General features: G+C 51.8%; 5 protein-coding genes across 5 annotated transcripts; 4 read left to right on the top strand and 1 right to left on the bottom strand.

The window, feature by feature from the left end:
- Positions 1-413: 413 nt before the first annotated feature.
- On the top strand, positions 414-1928 carry M431DRAFT_85076 (glycosyltransferase family 62 protein; the record flags this gene model as incomplete). Its single annotated transcript, XM_024923512.1, has 6 exons — positions 414-586; positions 654-1282; positions 1339-1386; positions 1448-1528; positions 1582-1716; positions 1780-1928. 6 exons carry the CDS (start codon positions 414-416, stop codon positions 1926-1928), a joined length of 1215 nt encoding a protein of 404 aa, XP_024774489.1.
- Positions 1929-3242: 1314 nt separating this feature from the next.
- Positions 3243-4110, top strand: M431DRAFT_85126 (hypothetical protein; the record flags this gene model as incomplete). The annotated part of the gene is made up of 4 exons (XM_024923519.1): positions 3243-3420; positions 3489-3693; positions 3770-3978; positions 4028-4110. 4 exons carry the CDS (start codon positions 3243-3245, stop codon positions 4108-4110), a joined length of 675 nt encoding a protein of 224 aa, XP_024774490.1.
- Positions 4111-5780: 1670 nt separating this feature from the next.
- On the top strand, positions 5781-9868 carry M431DRAFT_430024 (hypothetical protein). Its single transcript, XM_024915084.1, has 2 exons — positions 5781-6421; positions 6476-9868. The coding sequence occupies exons 1-2, from the start codon at positions 6118-6120 to the stop codon at positions 9595-9597; spliced, it is 3426 nt and encodes a 1141-aa protein (XP_024774491.1). The 5' UTR covers positions 5781-6117; the 3' UTR covers positions 9598-9868.
- Positions 5888-6091, top strand: M431DRAFT_495040 (hypothetical protein; the record flags this gene model as incomplete). The annotated part of the gene is made up of 1 exon (XM_024917315.1): positions 5888-6091. The coding sequence occupies one exon, from the start codon at positions 5888-5890 to the stop codon at positions 6089-6091; it is 204 nt and encodes a 67-aa protein (XP_024774492.1).
- Positions 9869-10047: 179 nt separating the features above from the next.
- M431DRAFT_530930 (hypothetical protein) lies at positions 10048-15273 on the bottom strand (the record flags this gene model as incomplete). Its single annotated transcript, XM_024920807.1, has 4 exons — positions 10048-13188; positions 13279-14634; positions 14714-14977; positions 15211-15273. 4 exons carry the CDS (start codon positions 15271-15273, stop codon positions 10048-10050), a joined length of 4824 nt encoding a protein of 1607 aa, XP_024774493.1.
- Positions 15274-16516: the final 1243 nt, after the last annotated feature.

Below are 16516 nucleotides of genomic sequence, written 5' to 3' on the forward strand. Positions count from 1 at the left end.
TATTGTCCTGCACTGCCCAACGGGTTAAACTTTTCAACAGGACAGCAATACTCCAATGGGTACTGTACACTCTGATACGCTAAGATAGGTACGGAACACCCTATCTCGACTGCTCCCCCTTCCCTCCTTCGTTGGACGCCATTTTGTCCGGCAGCCTCTCATTACCACGTCGGCTCTGTGTCTTGCTGTTCTGTTATCGTTGGCCTGATCCAAGTGTCGCCTCCACTCTCGTTTTAAAGTCTTTCTCTTCCTTTTTCTGGCCCGTGTTCCGTAAGCCCGTCTGCCGTCTCGAATCCTTCCGTGTCATCCCCGAAACGCTGCCATCGCTTGAGCGACATTCGACAAGTCTCATTTTCCAGGCGCCAATTGCAACGGTAACTTCTGGAAACCGAGGCGCGCCTTGACAGATCACCATGTTGCTCCCCAAGGGTGGATTGAGCTGGAAATCGGCGAGGGCGCAGATCCCTCCGACCAGGGCATTGTGGAATGCCGTGACGCGGACACGGTTTATACTGCTGGTGGGAGTTACGGGAATCATCCTGCTGCTATGGCGTGGCGTGTCTAGCTCGGCGTCAGAGATGCAGAGGTAAGCAGTTGCAGGCTGGTTTTCGCTCCTTACGCGCATGGAACTGACCATCCATGATGCCACATAGCTTCTATTGCTGGGGTCCGGCTAAGCCACCCATGGAAATGTCACCGAATGAGCACAACAGATGGAATGGGCATTTGCAGACACCGGTCATCTTCAACCACCATGCCCCCATCGAAGTCAATTCGAGCACAATTGAGCACGTCGACCTCAACCCCGTCAACTCGACCAAGCAGGCCATCGCCAAGGAAGAGAGGATACTCATCTTGACGCCGTTGAAAGATGCCGCGCCCTATCTGTCAAAATATTTCGAGCTCCTCGCGGAACTGACATATCCCCATCGGCTGATTGACCTGGCGTTCCTTGTGTCAGATTCTACAGACGACACCCTCGCCGTTCTTGCTTCCGAACTCGACCGCATCCAGAAGCGACCCGATCAGATTCCCTTTCACAGCGCAACGGTCATTGAGAAAGATTTTAACTTCAAACTCAGCCAAAACGTTGAAGAGAGACACTCATTTGAGGCTCAAGGCCCCCGACGGAAAGCCATGGGCAGGGCCAGGAACTACCTTCTCTACACTGCTCTGAAAGCCGAACACTCTTGGGTCTACTGGCGTGATGTAGACATTGTGGACAGCCCTACAGGAATTTTGGAGGACTTTATTGCTCACGACCGAGATATTCTGGTTCCAAGTAAGGAATAAGATCTGATGAAAGACGAAAGACTGTTGCTAATCTCCGATGCCAAGACATTTGGTTCCACCGCTACCGCGACGGTGTGGATATTGAGGGCCGATGTAAGTGATATCCAACCATGGAGAGAACATATGCAAGTGCGGTCGCTTACCGAACAAATAGTCGATTATAACTCCTGGGTCGAGTCTGATCAGGGTCGCAAGCTGGCGAATAGCCTAGACAAGGATGTCGTTCTCGCCGAAGGTACGCAGTCCCTTATAAGACGTCTGATTGAATAGTGCTTACCAGAACGGCAGGCTATAAGCAATATGACACTGGCAGAACCTACATGGCGAGAATGGGCGACTGGCGCGAGAACAAAGATGTGGAGCTGGAGCTCGATGGCATTGGCGGTGTCAATATTCTTGTCAAGGCAGACGTGCACCGCTCCGGTATGCCCATAAGTACTTCCCTGTTGATGAAGCAGGCAACAGCTAACAAACTCGATTCTCTAGGCATCAACTTTCCCTGCTACGCTTTCGAGAATCAAGCCGAAACCGAAGGATTCGCCAAAATGGCCAAGCGTGCTGGCTACGAAGTATATGGTCTCCCCAATTACGTTGTCTGGCATATCGACACCGAAGAAAAGGGCGGCAATGCATAAACTCGACACGCAATCCTGAAGAACTAATTTTCGCTTCACGTGTCCCATATTCTGCAATAATTCGGATTGTTATATTGGCAACATGAGCCAATACTTGTACGAAGACTAATGATGTTACACTTCTCGCGGACCGGTTCACGTTTTAGATACGACCAGCCTTGATATTGATATGGGATATGTCGAAAACCGGATGGCGGTGGGCGCGTTCTGTTGCATTCATTCTGCCGGCGCAGATTGTCATGCCAGTTCGCACTCTTAATAATGATGGTATTTGTCTGGGAAGGCTTGCGCATGTTTGGGTCGAGCCTGGAAAGCGAATCGGCGAGTATAGCTTTTCCGCTGTGGTACTAGATTCTGGCTACTTGCGCTGCGTATATTGGAGCTACTGGAATGGAGATTGCTACTTGTGTAAAGGCGGGAGCAAATGGCAAGGCAGGCTGGAACAGTTTTTGTATGTTTGTGTTTTTGGGAGTTTAGAGTAGGCATGGCATATCATTCACACGGCCGACAGGCTTTTGAATTTCTCCTCCAAGACTTGAGTACAAAACATACCTTGGGCGTGGGATGGCCCTTTTTTTTTTTTTTTTTTTTTTTTTGTGGCGCAACATGCTTTTGTCGTGAACCTTTATTCCTCATCGATTAAAATATCTTGGGTATATTCTCTGGGAGAGCAAGTCATATTCGCGTAACATGACTAACAAAAAGCAGCCTGTGCCTTCCATTGACATCCATTAGAATCCCCCTGTGATGGTCAGTGTTTCAGGCCTCCCTGTATTTTGGCTGCTATCTGCCAGGGTCACTCGTTCTAACGGTCTGGTCAGCCGACCAACGCCCGGCCTGTACTTGTAAGGTACTAGCAGCAGGTACGGAGTTACTTCGCACTTCGCCGAGATAAGGAGCACGCCAGCACATGACGCGCGGGAGAGTCTCGGCTAAACCCTCCGGCTCGGTGGTTGGGTGCCGTCATAGCAGCACACGTACAACCTGGACGAGTGCATCCCATCAGCCGCCTGCGACTGGCTGCGCATCCCGACGATTCTTGCGGCGCTGCGTGCATAACAACTCCCACGAGGTGCGTTATCCTGGGCCAACCGAGGCTGGGATTGCTGCCTAGTCGCTGTTGCGCCTCTCTTGCTAACCTGGACCACGACGACTCTAGGCCGACCCCCACCATCAAGAGCCTGCTGCTTCGGTTGCGGCATCACACCGTCATTCTCGCTCCTTGGAACCACCCTCATCGAGTCCATCGAATCTACTTAATCGCTTCATCTCTCTCCCGCGCCAGGATCTCGCAGTTCATCTTCATTCGCAAACATGTGGGGCTGGTTTGGAGGCGGCGCCGCCTCTCAGAAGAAGAAGGATTCGGCCAAGAATGCCATCCTCGCCTTGCGGTCGCAGCTTGACATGCTGCAGAAACGAGAGCGGCACATCCAGAACCAGATAGAGGAGCAGGAAGCAATCGCCAGGAAGAATGTCAACACAAACAAGACAGGTATGTATATGAAAAACTGCGAGACATTCGGATGCAGCGGGGTAGTAGTGTTGACAGGATGGAAACAGTGGCCAAGGGCGCCCTGCGGCGCAAGAAGATGGCAGAGGGCACGCTAGATAAGACGATTGCGCAGATCACAACGCTCGAACAACAGATCAACGCCATGGAGTCAGCGAATATCAACCGCGAAACCTTGGCAGTGTTGGAGAAATCATCAGCAGCCATCAAGGATATCCACCAAGGCTTGACACCGGAGAAGGTGGATGCCATCATGTACGTGGCCTTGCTACCCTCTTTCGTATTTCGATATCAGCGCTCCCTTGGAAACGATGTACTGACAAGGATACAGGGATAAAATTAATGAACAGAATGCGCTCAGCGAAGAAATTGTCAACGTAATTACAACCAACACGATTGGCGAGGGGGTTGACGATGACGAGCTGGAGAGAGAGTTGGCGGATCTGCAACAGGAGCAGGTTGATGAGCAAATGTTGAGCACAGGCAACGTGCCTCTGACAGATGCAGTCCACAAGTTGCCCACGCCATCGCATGCAGAGCGTAAGTATACCTGTCCGAGCTTGCAAAGACAGCGCTGACATTCCCAAAGCCGTATCTAGCAAGAAGGTGGCCATCGAGGAGGATGACGAGGAAGCCGAGCTTCGGAAATTGCAGGCCGAGATGGCCATGTGAGCTCTCTGCTAATTACATGCACGCAGAACTCTCACAGTACGGGCATTCCGCAGCTAGAATTGACGATGTGTTGATTTACTGTGAATACGGCCACTTCGCTTTATCCCAAGTGCGATGAGCAAATTTGTCGTCTAATCCACACAGATCTCATTCACTGGGGTTTTTTTTTTCTTCATCTCCCTTTCAACCCAACTTGTGTTTCCCAGGCGTTGGCGTTTTTGAGGGTATGTTTTTTCTCCCTCTGGTGGTGGGCAGTCCCGAGACAAGTGAAGCGAAATATCCTTTGAGGCCGCGCAAGGCTCATTACGGGGATGACATCTCAAGGCTTTCTTGTACAAGGGGAGGTGTTACCCCCAGGTAGTTGAAGTTTTCCCGAGTTGTTTTGGTAGAGAATTAGAAGTCAGCCCAAGGATGGAATCTAAAGAGAATAATATTCTGTTATCTACTACAAGACATGCTCCGCCTTTGATGGAGTCAAACGCCTCTACGATTAACATTTATCATACATCTAGCATATTGACATTTCGGTTAAGATCAAGTCATCTTAGAAAAGGGGAAATAGTAGATTTCATTTGGCGCCGATGTACCCCGTATCTGCGGAATCACATAAGCATGGCGGTTACATATGGCGAGGTGATGCAGATTGATCTGAATAGGCAGCCGGCCCGATAGTCCTCGCGGGTTAGGCACTTGCGAGAAACATTAAAGCGGAAATGATGACCTTGAGGGCTGAGTTGGCAGGATTCAGCTGGAGATTGCCGCTATTTCGATGTCTCCGTTCTCGATGGCCACGACTAACAGCGAAATGTGTACCTGTCTTGGTATGTGCTGAGTTATGACGTACTTGGAGTACCTTAAAGTTATGACCATGCTAGACTGCTAAGTCCTAGTCAGAGACAGAAAAGACGAGGATTCTTCTCTTGGTGAAAAAGATGCAGCAGTCGGCAATGTTGAAACAACACCAGACAGCGTTGTTGTTCGGTGATTGGACCAGCAGCAACGATACAATTCCGCCCTCGAAGAGCATCACCAAGTCAAGCCGCTGATTGGGCTGGATCCGATGCGCCGCACGTGACTCTCCGCCCCCGGGAATCCCCAAGCGCCAACCAAGCCCGGCGCGCTTGCATAGGCGCCAACCATCAGCCATCCTTGCATCTGCCAGTCTATTGGACGACAAGGGCTGAATATGCAGTCAAGCGCCCGGCAGCAGATGCATCGTGAGCTGGAGATTGCGCGTTGACAGTGGGCGATGAGCAAAAGAAGGTTGTTTCCCGCTGACGAGAAACAGAAATCGGAAATGGAGAAGCAGCGAAAAAAGAGGGCGCGGGACATGGGTTTGTTGGACGTGCAGGACGACGGGCGGCTGTGATGGCGGTTTGATTTGCTTTGCTTTTTTCCAGCGGATCGCGGGCCAAGATGCAGCTTTTTTGAGCAGGGAAGACGATTATTGCTTTTGGGGCGGTGGCTGCTTTTTGGTTTGACCGGCGCGTGTTTCTTAGTTCATGGAGATGGTAGTTCTATCATGGACTCCCTCCCCCCGAAATTTGTTTTGTCCTTCTTTTCTTCCCCGGTAGATCTCTCTCTTTCGTTCTACCAACAACTCTATTTTCTTTTTCTTTTCTTTTTGTTATCCGTCTCCTTTGTTTTTCTTTGCTCTCGTCTCCGGTTTTCGTTTCAGTTCGGTTTCCTTTTTGTACGACATACCTGTTTTAGAGCGAGAAACACACCTTCGTTATATTTCTTCTATACTTCTTTCACTGTGTCGAGTCATGCTGAGATGCTGGTCGTCTCTTTCATAATACCGGGTCTTTATTTAGGTCAGTTCCACCGGATTTATGAGGACGATACTATTTGCCACAATGTGGTCGTCGAGTACCCGGACACGGAGAAGTTCAACGATGGGGTGTGCTCTGTGTTACTACAAGTCGATCACTATGGAAGACGCCACGACCATAGTCCACACACACGTGTCTCGTTCTGATGCTAATTCATGCTTGACTCCAATAGATGTTTTCTGATAGAATGTCTAGAAGGCTTCCTTCTTATATGCTACTGCTATTAATTACACTCATTTACACCGTGACAGCAGCGCCCCTGAATTCATCGGGAGACATTGATTCCTTCATTCCGAGCTGTGCGGCTCAGTGCTTCAACTCATTCCTTAATATCAGCTATGCAGACCGCCCAGCGAGAACATTGGCGGCGCTTTGCCCACGCATCGGAGCATATGGATTCACAATCGGAGAGGCGGCTGTTCAGTGTCTTGCTGTTGAGAGGGCGGCAGGCGCTTGTTCTAAGCAGGTTGCAAGTGGTAGGCTAGGAATCGCCGAGAAGGGATGAGATTTCAAGGCTAACAGATGAATAGACGCGGTGATTGACAAAGCCTTTTTCATGTGTTATGGCCAGCTTGGTGCCGTCCAGCCTACTCACTCTGTCATCACAGCCACCTTAGCTGTGCCGCTGTTTGGCACGGGACCAATTACATTCCCACCGGAGACAAAGACGAGTCACAGGACTGGGATCCCTACAGCAATTCCAAGCCAGACACTACCGTCTTCCCTCTCTCTTCCAACGACTCTCGTTACAGATCCCACGTCGTTCTCTAGCTCAAGACCTTCCAGGACTAGATCCACGAATGGACTTACTACTAAGGCTACGACTAAACCATCGTCGACTTCACCCAAGTCATCGATGACTTCTCCTGCCGAGATCCTTACGACCGATCCTGTGGCTCCAACATTCACCGAGACCAGCACGTCTGCAACTGAGACCAGTACTACCACGAATGTTCCCGATGGAGTACTTGGTGGACAAGGGGAAAAGAAGGCATCAGCGTCCCTCAGCACAGGACAAGTAGCTGGAATTGCGATTGGATGTATCGTTGGTGTAGGATTCATTGGATTTGGCATCGCGGTTTTCTGCCGATGCCTTCGCAAGAGGAGGTCTCGATTCGGGAGAAAGATGAGAAAAGGAGGACGACCCCTGAGGGACTCGTGGAATTCTAATGCAGAAAAGGGTCCTCATGGTGGTGGAGGCACAGACTCTTGGATCGCGAACCAACTTCGAGCGCCCCTCGATCCAGGCCCCATGCCCGGTCCGACAAAGTCGTGGTATAATAGAGCGAGCTGGAGGCCTAGTGCAATTGGGTTGGCAATATCGCCTGCCAACACAAGAGACGTAACTCGCGCAACGACACCGACTTCTGCGAGACCCTTATCCAAGCTGCTTCCAGCCAAACCCGTTATGAATCAGGGACCCCCAAGATTAGAGGTATCACTGCCTAGTCGAGATGGAGACTCTCATTTCGGTGCTGCAGCAATAATGGGAGCAGCAGCAGCCGGTGCGGCATCAGGGGCGATAATGAGCGGAGCAATCGCTGGGTCCTCATCGCCGAAGCCTGCGGCTCAACCCAAGTCGCAACCTTTCCCGAAGCCCATGATACGACCTGCAATGCGTCAGCCAGCAATGCCCGAGCCATCTGTTCGACCGCGGAATCTTACCCCTCCAGGCAAGCCTCAGTCGCCTTCGCCGTTGAAGCTCATCATCCCCAAGACAGGGAACCTTAAGCCGTTTGTCCCTGTCGTTACCAGACATGATAGCTCAATTACCAGACACGATAGCTCAACCACGGAGTTTGAAGAAGATGGCAGGTCGTCGCTTTCACCAGGCGGCCAGATTTGGAGGCCACCTTCGGCTGACCCGCACAAGGCGGCCCCTTACTATGTTGCGGACAGGAGTGGTAACTGGAGGCTTGGCGACCCGGCACGAGCTCAAGAGATTGCAGAGCTTGAGGCATCCATCAGCCCATTGACCGCCGCGCCCAAGTCTGCGGCGCCCAAATTGGTCGCTGGCCTGGGTCTGGCTACTGGTGCTGCTGGTGCTTTGGCACTTGTAAAAGCTGCAAGCCAGCGAAGGGATAACAGAGCAGGCGAGGCATCCAAGGCTGCTGAAGAAAGCAGACAGGGTGCTCTGGGCATCACCATGTCACCCGAGCAGACTATCAGAGCCGTCGAGCCCTCGCTGTCTTCAGACGAAGAGATCCAGGAGCAGGACCTGCAGCCATATGCCCCACGACCCCTTTTCTCCAATAATGGTAATAGCAGCAACTATCCCCGCCGTTCGTTAACCAACCGCCGGTCTTCGACGCGATCATTGACTCGTCCACGAATCACGTCTACTGATAGTGGCATAACGACTATCTCGACCTCTACGGATGACACTGATCTGAGATCCCCTCCTCCGTTGGAGCAGCCAAGTAATCTGTCGCCCGTCGTTGAATCCCCGCGATCTCTACGGCCCAGAAGGGGTCAGTCACCAACTCAGTACCCCAAGATTCCAGCTAGCCTGGGTGCCGCACTGCCTTACTCAGGGAACTTGAACTCTGATGCGGCTGCTACTAAGAGCGTAGCTGTTGCCACGGGATATGCTAAGCCTACTGCCATGGGTGATCGTCCTGCACAGCCAAGCCCGAGCTTTGGAGCACCACTTGCTGCCGGCACCATGTCTTCGGCGGATGGAAACATGCCAAAGAACCAAGGGAAGAAGTTTATGGGCCCTCGCGCTATGGAATCTCCTGGCGCCATCAGAACCGGCTCCCCTATGATGCGAGGAGAAGGTTCGGCGTTTAAGCCGGACGAGAGATACTACCAGGGCCCGCGCAATCAAGCACCGCAGCAAGCCGGTTCAGCATCTCAACCAGGCTCTTCTTCACGGCCTTATCCCCCTCAGCAACAGCAACAGCAACAGCAGCAGTATCCTGCGCAAACCCACCAAAGGCGGCCGTCCAACAACAGCTCCATCCCCTATCGCCTCCCTCCCCACCCAACCGCCTACAGGCCCAACATCGACTCTTCCGGCTACCCATATCAAACTCGCCTCCCAGAGTACAACAACCAGGGCCCTTCAACATACAATCTTCCCCATCCTCCCCAGCAAAATAGATACCCGCATCACCACCCGCGCAACCATCAGCCTCCCTTTGTCCAGCAGCCCGCCGCCCGGCCCGTTTCGCAGCATCTACAGCAGCTTCAGCAGATACAGCAAAGGCAGCAACAGCCAAGCCAGCGACCTCAACAGCCTCAGCCTCAACCTCAACAACAGCAACAAAGGAGACCACAGCAGCAAAACCTCCACCTCCAACCCCTCGCCCCATCATACTACCCAGACGCCCTCCCTCCAACCGCCCCCCTCACGGGTAACTCCGTAGCAACAACCACAAGCGCCCACTCCGCCGACTCCCAGGCCTCGTCCCTCCTCGCCAAACGCCTCGGCACCTCCCGCGCCGCCAATATGGCCATCCCCGTGCCCCCTCCCAGCGGCACCTCTTCCTCCGCCCAGAGCAAGTGGCTCCGCCAGGGCGCCGACCTCTCATCGCCGAGGATGCCGCCGCCGCCTCAGGAACCCACTGAATTGCCTGCGACGCCGGTGTGGAAGCCTCGGCTGACTCCTACCAGACGTGGAGATGACTTGTTTTTGATTGCTCAGTGAGCGATGTTTCTGCCCCTTGAATGTTGTATGATGTGTGCGGATGGAAGAGGAGATCTCCTGTTTGGATATATAAAAAGGAGAGATGGTGACGACTGGGCTCATGATGATGTTTTCTGTTTTCTCTATTTTCCTTTCTGTTATCTGACAATTACCCCCCCTGTTATGCTTATTATGACGTCTGATTAAAAAAGTACACGTCTGTTACTTTTGGCTAATATTTCCTTTCTACACATCCAGCATCATGTACATTAAAAATTACAGCGCAGGAGGACTAGACACGTCAACTATAGCGACATATAGTGTCACATAGCCGTTTTTATTTGTTTTGGTTAAAGAAGGAGCAATGCGCAAATGTATATTACGAGCGGTTATCTTAGGTATTTCATGTTTCAAACATCTTTGCCTCCTCACTTGTGCTTTCCAACCAATCCCGTCGCTACCAACAAAAACTCAACGGTTCCTTCGATGATCATCCAAGCCCTCATTCTCCTCTGTAACCGTCTGACTCATGACGCATTCTCTCTCGACGAAGCGTTTCAGGGATGGCCTTGACCCAGATGCCTGATTTCCCAAGTTTGTCATCTCAATGTCCCGTGCCGAATCGCTGGTCTCATCCGAAGGGCGCAGACGCCTTGAGTTCCTCTTCTTTACGCTCCCTAGACCGAAAAAGTCCTCCACATCACTCTGGATATCGCTTAGTTTGTCATCCAGCGCCTCCAGCCCCTGATTCCACGCGGCTTGATTCAGATGGGCATTTTCGTCAACCAGCTTATTCTTCTTGCGGATCTCTTGCCACCGCGATTTGCTTCCAAGTTCAAAGACATTCATTCTTCTTAGTTTGCCAATGGGGTTTCCAAGCATAGCAGGTCGCCATGCCTTTTCTTCCTCTATCACGGCCTGGTGATCATCAGGCATAGAGGCACGCCGTATGGTTGATCTCCGACGAGCCTCGATCAACCGATCCATTTCCGCCATCTTGGAATTTGGTACGATTTGAACATTTGTAAACCGAGCTAAGATTAACAGCAGCATGATGGTGAGTATGAACAGGATACCCGCCACGACTCCGGTAGCTACTTGCTGACCTAGTGTCCTGGTGACCAGACCGCCAAGGGCACTGGCACCCGCAGCAAAGATGAATGCCAGAGTATGAATGGCTGCAAAGCCAGCAGTCACTCTCGGGAATGAAGAGTAGTTTGTTCGTTTTTCAGCCTTGCCTGACTTGCTGCGTTGACGCCCTGTCATTCCGGGTGAAAGATCAGAAGTGTCAAAACACTCCATCACTAGGCCATTGCATTCTGCAATAGCGAGGCATGACAACAGTCCTATGCAAAATGCAAAAATCGTTGGTACACCAATATGCATTGGTGGTCCGGATGATACTGAGGCATAGCAGACTCCTCCCAACGGCAGCATAATAGTAAAGATAGTACGCCGAACAAGATGAGATGACCACGCAATCTTTCTTTCCATCGTTGCTTTGTTTGAGTCGAGCTGTGCTTGGCGGGACCTTGAAAAGAAGCTGGCTTTTTGAAAGGGAATCGCCAGGATGGCCCCGAGAGCGACGCTTCCAACGAGCAAACCCACGTTGGGAGATCGAAGTTTGTAAAATTTGGATGCCAGCGATCCTAGTAGTACAATGGTCAAAACCACTTGTGCGTAGATCCACGCCGCGTAGACGGCGAGGATCAGGAAGCCAGGCTGGCGAAGCATTTCTAATGTCAGGAGAATGCCGTGGTAGACCTCCTGCCCCCACCACTTGGGGCCAGTTTTGACCCTGTGCATCATAACCTCGCCTCGGGCTACGCGGCGTGAAATATCACCACCAGTTCTCACCTCCGCTACCGATCGTCTGAAGGCAGATCGGCGGACCTCGGGACAGAGGACATTGAGAATAAGTACAACAGCAATCATGATGATGCTGATATAAAATCCCCATGTTGGTGGGTATTTGTCAATGACACAGGCACCGACAAGGAAACCGATACCAAGAGACCCAATCCAACACCATGTCCAAATGCCCAACCAAACTCCCATGCCACCACCATGCCGCCTTGCGTCATAGTGATCAACAACTTCTCCATGAGGGTTTGTGCTCATGAGCGAAGCGCCGAATAAATCCATCAGGATAGAGTGGAAGTTCATGCTGGCAAAACCAAGTGAGCCTCCCATAAGCGTTCGCGATGCGAGGAGCATGGCTCTCCATGTCCCTGTGTTGGTCAGCCTCTGTGTATTGACTGCGAGGGCCTGAGGGAATAGAAGAGGCATGGCAAGGACAAGGCTTGTCATGATGTATGGCTTCCGCCCGTGCAGCAAGGGAAGTGGCCACAGGAAGAAGGTTGGAATCGCCAAACCCAGGAAGCAACCGGTGTTGCCGTGAACGGTAGCATGAGACTGGTCGATGATATAGTACTGAATAGAAGGAACCAAACCTGCGTAAATGCCTAAAATCATACCGATCAAGGCAGTGCTGATACAAGCCACCGTTGCGACGAATCTCTTGCGGACTGGTGACCAGTCTCTGGCAGTTGGTTGTCGTTTGCGTGACTTGGCCAAGCTGAATCCTTGTGCGCCCCGTAGGCTTACATGAGATCGACGACGGAGACTGATACCACGGTTGGTGTATGTTCGGCGACCAGCAGCTTCGCGATTGGGAATATCCTCGCCAGACTCGTGTGAAGCATGCCTTGCGTGGGAGCCCCTTGGTGCTGAGTTGCTTTGACGTGGTTTGCTTTGCGAGGCGGCAACATCCTTTGTTCCTCTTGTTAGGTCGTTGTATGGTTTCTTGCGATTCAACTTGGGCGTTCTATTTGAGGTTTTACGAGAGCCCGGCGCGACATAGCTTGCCCCATTGATGCTGGATCTTCTCCCCGGAACACTGAAGGATGCCTCAGCCGCAGTCTGAGGGGGCGTTTCCTTCTGTATAGGGAATTCTCTAGTAGTCGTATCATTACGCTCACTGGAGTAACTCTGCAGGAGCTCATTCAATCGTGGACGCTCAGGGGCACCGGTATATGTATCTGCATGTTGGTATGGCGGCCTCGCCTGTTGGCTCTCGTGTTGGATTTCAACGCCATTAAATTTACTCGAACTCTCGTGGGTGCGGCGGCCTGATGTGTCATCATCCTGAGAGGCCCCGTCTTGACCACCAGGGACACTGTGACAGCGAGCGTGCAAAGTGACGCACGGCTGGTGAATTTTGGGGCATGAAGGAGTGTCGGGGCGTTGCACCACCTCAGAGGCCAGTGCGATAGCCTCATTCATGAGTTTTTCAAGATCATTGACGGCACGCTGAAACAACAATGGATCGATCTTGGGCTCAGATCTTCCAGATTGCGACGATAAGCCCGTCATACGGCGGGATGGGAGAGCGTTTGATAAAGCTGCCTCTGACTGCCGCCGTTGCGATGCCGAAGAAGGCCTTCTCATCTTGCTCCTTGGGGGTAACTCTGTAAACTTGGAGGTATAAGTCTCTGGATACTTGAGAATTTCGCGTAGCCACTGGGCAGTACGCTTATAATCCAATGTCGAGCCAAGAGAGTGCGTTCGCGCGGATGAGCCTTCGGATGCCTGTCTCTGCAAATTTCCGTCCTAAGAGTGAAGAGATTGACCCGATTCCCTCTGGAAATATGACTTGTCTTGAGCAGCCGTAGAACCAGCGGCTTCTTGAACGGGCCTGACCTTGAATGTCGAAGAACGGCTTTCGTGTCCGCTTGATGAGGGCTCATTTGTGAACATGGGACGAATTTTGGAAACAGGGATGGGGGAGTAGATGAGACGATGCTGAGGATCAGCAACTTGCCCGCCTTCGTCCGGGATTTCGCCTCTGATGATCTGTTGCTCAACCTCGTTCCGAAATTGTAGTCCTTTGACGCTATACGACGGCATTGTTTCAAACTCTCTCATAGTTCTTTTCGGCAAGTTTCTCTCTGGGTTGGCGTGGTCGGGAAATGAACCATCTTCTGTGAGTGCACGTCGCCCAGACTCACTGTTTATGGGAGAGAATTGAGTTGTTTCAACAATATGGTGGGCCATGGTTCTATCATCTGCCGCTCCGGAATATGGGCTGACCTTTGATTTGTGACTGTGATGATGATAGTCATCCCTTTGAGGGGGCAACTCAGGCCCAAAGGCACGGAGCTTTGAAGTTGGAGACGACAACCCCTGATCATCTTCCCCTTCATTATCACCATCACGCCGTTCATCCCTCGAGATAACAGCATCTAAGTCATCAATGTCACTCGGTACAGTTGCAGTGTTGTCAGCCAGAGGGTCGAATGGCTGTGCTTTGTTGGCAGAGTGACTATAATCTAAGCCACGCTGGTCTCCCAAGAGCGCAGGGGAATATGTAGGGTAGTATGAGAAAGCAGGGCGAACCTTGACGGCTATGCTGTGACCCTTGTGCCGATGGACTGGCAGTGTCACTTCGGTGACTGAAAGATCCCCACTGGACAGCACGCGATGCATCTCACCGCTCATCATGGATTCATTGGATACTGGGGATGATGGTTGTGTTGACGAGATAAAACTCTCAGATCCTGGTGATTGGATCTCATTGTCGCAGAAATCGGCACCGTCCAGCAATCCAGGGTGGTGTGCTTGAACATGTGTATCGCCTCTGTGCAGAGGGGTGTTGGTACACTCTCGGTCGACGAGCCGTATTGGGGACGAGTAGGCCATCTTTTCTGAAAGATGGACAGGGGAGATTTGCCGGGGAAGCGCGGGTGCATTTCTGACAGCGGAAGAGTCTCGATTCTCAAGCTCTGACTTGGAGGACCGGGAGGGCGTTTTGAGTGGGGGAGATCTGCTGACGACTGGCGGTGCGGGCAAGTTTCTTTCAACAAGGGCAGGGTCGCTGGTCGAGGGCTTTGGCAAATTGTGTCTGGATGCAGCAGCCCTGGTGGCGGAGAAACCGGTATCTTCAGTTGCCGTGTCGTCTTGGTCAGGCCTGAGAGTAGTGAGAGAGGGGCGGCAGCTTGGTGCCGGTGTCTGATCGAAGTCCCCGGCCTCCATGTCAGTTTGATGATGGAGACGGGGCTGCTAGACCTGGGTGTTGTGGGACAACGTCAAGAGCATTGCCACCTGGCCGGTTCTACCCCGTGCTCACAGGACATACACAGGTTGGTCGAGAGGCGTGTCTCGAGTATGCAGGAGTGTCGAGTGAAAAGGGGCTTTGGCGGGGGGTTAATCCAAAGGTCGGGTCGGTTCCGACGGGCCTCAAACCGTTGGTCAAAGTCGCTATCTGTAAGTAAGCGGGAAAAATGCTGGCTAGAACAAGTGCCGGAGGAAGAGGCCCTGGTGGCCTTTCGGCATAAGAGGGCAGGCGAAGCTCTGAAACCATGTAGTCTCCGAGTGTGCGAGTGGCATAGATGCTCTGCGTCTAAAAATACAGCAAAGATAACACAGGGAGGAGGAAATAGGGATATCGTGGCGAGGAGAGGATATTGATGAGGTTGGTGATGATGGAATTCTGTGGTGAGGCTGAGTTTCCCACCGCCTGTCAAAATCAGCTTTTGTTTTTGTTGCCGTCGATGACAGCTTGGCAACGGCTGGCGGGTGTTGGGACGCGCCTTCCCCCAGAGTCCCTGGTTGACAATTACAAGTACTCCGTACCTTGCCTATAACTTCAGGTTGGAAGTGCCAGTGTGATGGTGCTGTACGAGTACGAATGTACATATTCTCCGGCTCCGTGTGTCTCCCTCTACTATTGCCAAGACAAAAGATACCTATCTCTGTCCCTCTCCTTATCTATTTCTTCTTTGGGCACAGATGAAGGAGTCGGAACCCGGATTCAACTGTACATAGTCAGTCAGCTGCTAGCTCATTCAGGCATACACACGGGAGAGGACGGTAGGGGACAAAAGGGGCCGCTCATAATCGAGGCGGCAGAAGCAGAGTAGCAGTGATGCGGGTCTTCATTAAAGGGCGCATCAATACTGCGAGATGCTTGGTGAAAGTCGCCTCACTAGGAGCACATGAATCATAATATGCCCGCTTTGGGTAAACATACTGTAAGCATACCGAGTATCCGTACGAATTAGAGTTGGACATGGATAGAGGCAAACTAGACGTGGCAAATACCAGTGGACAGCTTAGAAACCCCCAACGACTCAAGTATCAGTCCCCAATTTACGGTAACCACTCAACTTGTTGAACTTATTTGCCCCTAAGCATCCTTGGGGAAACCGGACAAGGCACCAAAAACCAGAGCTGGGTGATCCCAAACAACTAGAACGCTATACCACTCTATCCACTAGACCTTTGTTGCATTTAGGCTACATGCTTTTGATGTGTCGTTGAAATTGCAACCCGGCAAGTGCTTCTCCCAGGGGGAACTCATTCATCCATCCCCTTATTGGTTGAGCACACTGGAAGGATAAGTCGGTTCTCTCAAAGTCTCTATTGAGAGCTTTCACAACCTTGGAAGACAAATACAGTAAAATTTGACTAAAGCTCACCTACCGGTTCAATATATGTGCACGTCCCTGCAAACCTAACCACTCGGTATTACCGGCCAGGCCTTGAAACTGACCGAAGCCCATTCACTCACCTCAGTCCTACCTCGGTATGGTCCCTGGATGTTGTAACGTTCAACTCACTCTGACACCTCCTTTACATTACCTTACCCATTAGTTGCTCAAAGTTCCTTTCGGCCCCTACCTTTTATTATTGCATTGCCCTGTCGGCGTTCGCTCATATCCGGTCGTTTTATTTCAAGTACGAGTCCTCCAACACCTGCATCTACGCCCTGCTTCGAGCAGGAGCCATCTCTGCAAAAATTCAGTCGGCGCTGTTCATGTGTGTCACGGCTGCTGCGCACACGCCCGTACAAGTTGGTAGGGCCGAGACATGTACCTATACCTGCCTCTCTGTACTCCGTATATTGACATCCAGATGCAGTCAGGTAGCACCACCAGTC

Source organism: Trichoderma harzianum (assembly GCF_003025095.1).
Source record: "Trichoderma harzianum CBS 226.95 unplaced genomic scaffold M431scaffold_6, whole genome shotgun sequence".
NCBI classification, from domain to species: domain Eukaryota; kingdom Fungi; phylum Ascomycota; class Sordariomycetes; order Hypocreales; family Hypocreaceae; genus Trichoderma; species Trichoderma harzianum.